At 37.5% G+C, this 2,500-nt stretch overlaps 1 protein-coding gene across 1 annotated transcript in view; it reads right to left on the minus strand.

The window, feature by feature from the left end:
* The window catches only part of HELRODRAFT_169169 (hypothetical protein), a gene marked incomplete at both ends in the record, with an annotated part of 6,180 nt that overhangs the window by 3,605 nt on the left and 75 nt on the right, over positions 1-2,500 (minus strand). Inside the window, 2 exons of the mRNA XM_009015039.1 lie at positions 1,183-1,804; positions 1,881-2,500. The exon at positions 1,881-2,500 is cut by the window's right edge and continues 75 nt beyond it. Coding sequence (XP_009013287.1) covers positions 1,183-1,804; positions 1,881-2,500 — 1,242 coding nt within the window. The remainder of the gene's footprint in view (positions 1-1,182; positions 1,805-1,880) is intronic.

Below are 2,500 nucleotides of genomic sequence, written 5' to 3' on the forward strand. Positions count from 1 at the left end.
GAGTACGACCAGCAAGATACAACACGAACCACTTGTGAACGACTCCCGATAGTCCAAATGTTTGCTTCAGTTTTTTGAGAAGTATTGCATGATCGACGCAATCGAACGCCGAGCTCATGTCCAAGAGAGCAAGCAATGGACACATTTTGTTCGTCCATTGATGAATACAACCTTGACGAAACATCAATTAAAGCTGTTTCCGTCGAGTGAAACACACGATAACCCGACTGGTGAACCGGCAGAAGATTATGAATTTTCAAATGAAAAGCAAATTGTGATAAAACGATTCTTTCAACCAACTTTGACAAAAACATAAGGTTAGATACAGGTCGGTAATTTTTTAACTCATGTCTATCAAGAGAATTCTTCTTCAAAATCGGTGTAACAACAGCATTTTTAAACGCTGATGGAAATGAGCTAGAACTCAAACACAAATTTATGAAAAACGTTAAAAACGGTAAAAACAAATCAACAAATCTTTTAAGAATTTTTTTGGGCACACAATCAAGAAAACAAGATTTTGATGGAGACTCTAAAATGACTTTTTTTATGTAGCTGTCGGTACAGGGCGAGAAGTTTGAAAAAAAAAGATTCTTCATGAAGATCACATGGAGTGAATGTTGGTTCATCACGAGGATTGGTTAAATTACGAACATCATCAATTTTGCTTTTGAAAAACTTGGAAAAGTCAAGAGAACTATGATCAACTTCTGATACATCCATTACCTGTTCCATTTCAAGCAAACCGTTAACAGCATTCCAAAGACGTTTTGGTTTGTTGCTATTTGATTCCACCAAGTCTTTCCAATAACAATTTTTCTTTTTGACAAACAAGCAATATTTATCTTTAATAGCTTGTCGCCAGATATTCTTATTTTTATCACTTGGGTTGTTTCGATAAACCCGTTCTAATCTGCGACATAGCCTTTTCAAATCCCTGCACTCTCCGTCGAACCAAGGGGCTAATGGCACATGTTTAGAGTTGACATAGTGTAGTGGTGCCACTTCATCAAAAACCCTCCTCATCTCACGATCAAACAACACAAATGCATCATCCACGTCATCACTATCAAACGGACCACTGATTGGAGAGTTTAAAATTAGTGATTTAAAACGATGTGTATCCAAACGGTTCCAAGAGCGTACCAACCGCCTTGTTGTCAATGGTAGCCTGACACTGACCGAGAATGAAACATTAATCAGACCATGATCTGAATAAACACCACTGGGATCCACTCTACAATTAGACAAAGGAATATCAGGAGTGGACGCAACTAAATCAAGTGTGCCACCCAAGTTATGGGTAAGCTCATTAACCACGTTTGTTAACTGAAACGAATCAAATATTTCAAGCAAATTAATTGAGTGTGTATCACCAGGCCTTTCAATATGAATTTTAAAATCCCCAGCCACTATCAAACCATCACCCAATGCAAATAAATGTTCTAACACCGATGTCAGCTCACCAAAAAACAAAGATGTGACCAATTTTGAACCTGGTCTGCAAATACCAAAAACAAAAACTTTGCGACGCTTAAAAGAAAATTCAACTATAATAGCCTCGAAGGTCTGAAAAACCGGAACTTCAATTTTCCTGGCCTTGAACATCTTCTTGAAAAAAACAATAAGACCACCATGGTAAGGATCATGAGGCCTCAACACTTGCAAGAAACTAAAACCTGGCGGCATGGCCAACTGAATAGAAGGATCTTCAGGAGAACCATGCAACGTTTCACACAAAAGGAAAATGTCCAATCCACCAGATAACAATTGATAAACAACATTAAACTTTGCTATAACAGACCTTATATTAAGAAGACCAAAATTTAATACTAGATGATTGCAGTTTTTTGAAGCTTTACTATTTTCCAGCGTCCCACTTGGCCCCTACGCATGACTCTGTTTTTGATGACAAAACTGGCGAATTTAACAATAACTGGACGTGGAGTTTTGGAATCATCAATTTTCCTCTTAAAATATCATCATCCTTGATAGAGTTATCAGTGAGAGAGCGCAAAATAGCAGAAACTGAATCATTGTCCTTTCTATTAGATTCAATTAAGTTGAAAATAATGACGTTGTTTTCTCTCTCTTTGATAGTATTCACCACTTCGAGGGTACGCTGCACAATCTTGACGTCATTTTTAACCGCATCGATACCCTGTTTGACTATACCAGTCCAAGATTCATTCATCTGCTGCTTGAAATTGTCAAATGATTTATCGAGCGTATTGTCGACGCTATTGATCTGGTTCAACCTATCACCATTTGCTACTACCAATTGCTTTAGTTCGCAAAAATCTTTACATAACGCGGTTGTATGTTCAGAAATCTTTTTAATTTCCAATTCTATTTCATCATTTTTATCCAGAATTGGTTTGGTCAATGTTTTCAAACCATCGAAAGACCTGAGGCAACCATCGCAAATGTATCCGAGATTTCTACAGTTGTTCATAGCAGGCAGAATGTCTTTAGGTACACTTTCTGCAGGCGGAACATA

Source organism: Helobdella robusta (genome assembly GCF_000326865.2).
Source record: "Helobdella robusta unplaced genomic scaffold HELROscaffold_15, whole genome shotgun sequence".
In the NCBI taxonomy this organism is placed as follows: Eukaryota; Metazoa; Annelida; class Clitellata; order Rhynchobdellida; family Glossiphoniidae; genus Helobdella; species Helobdella robusta.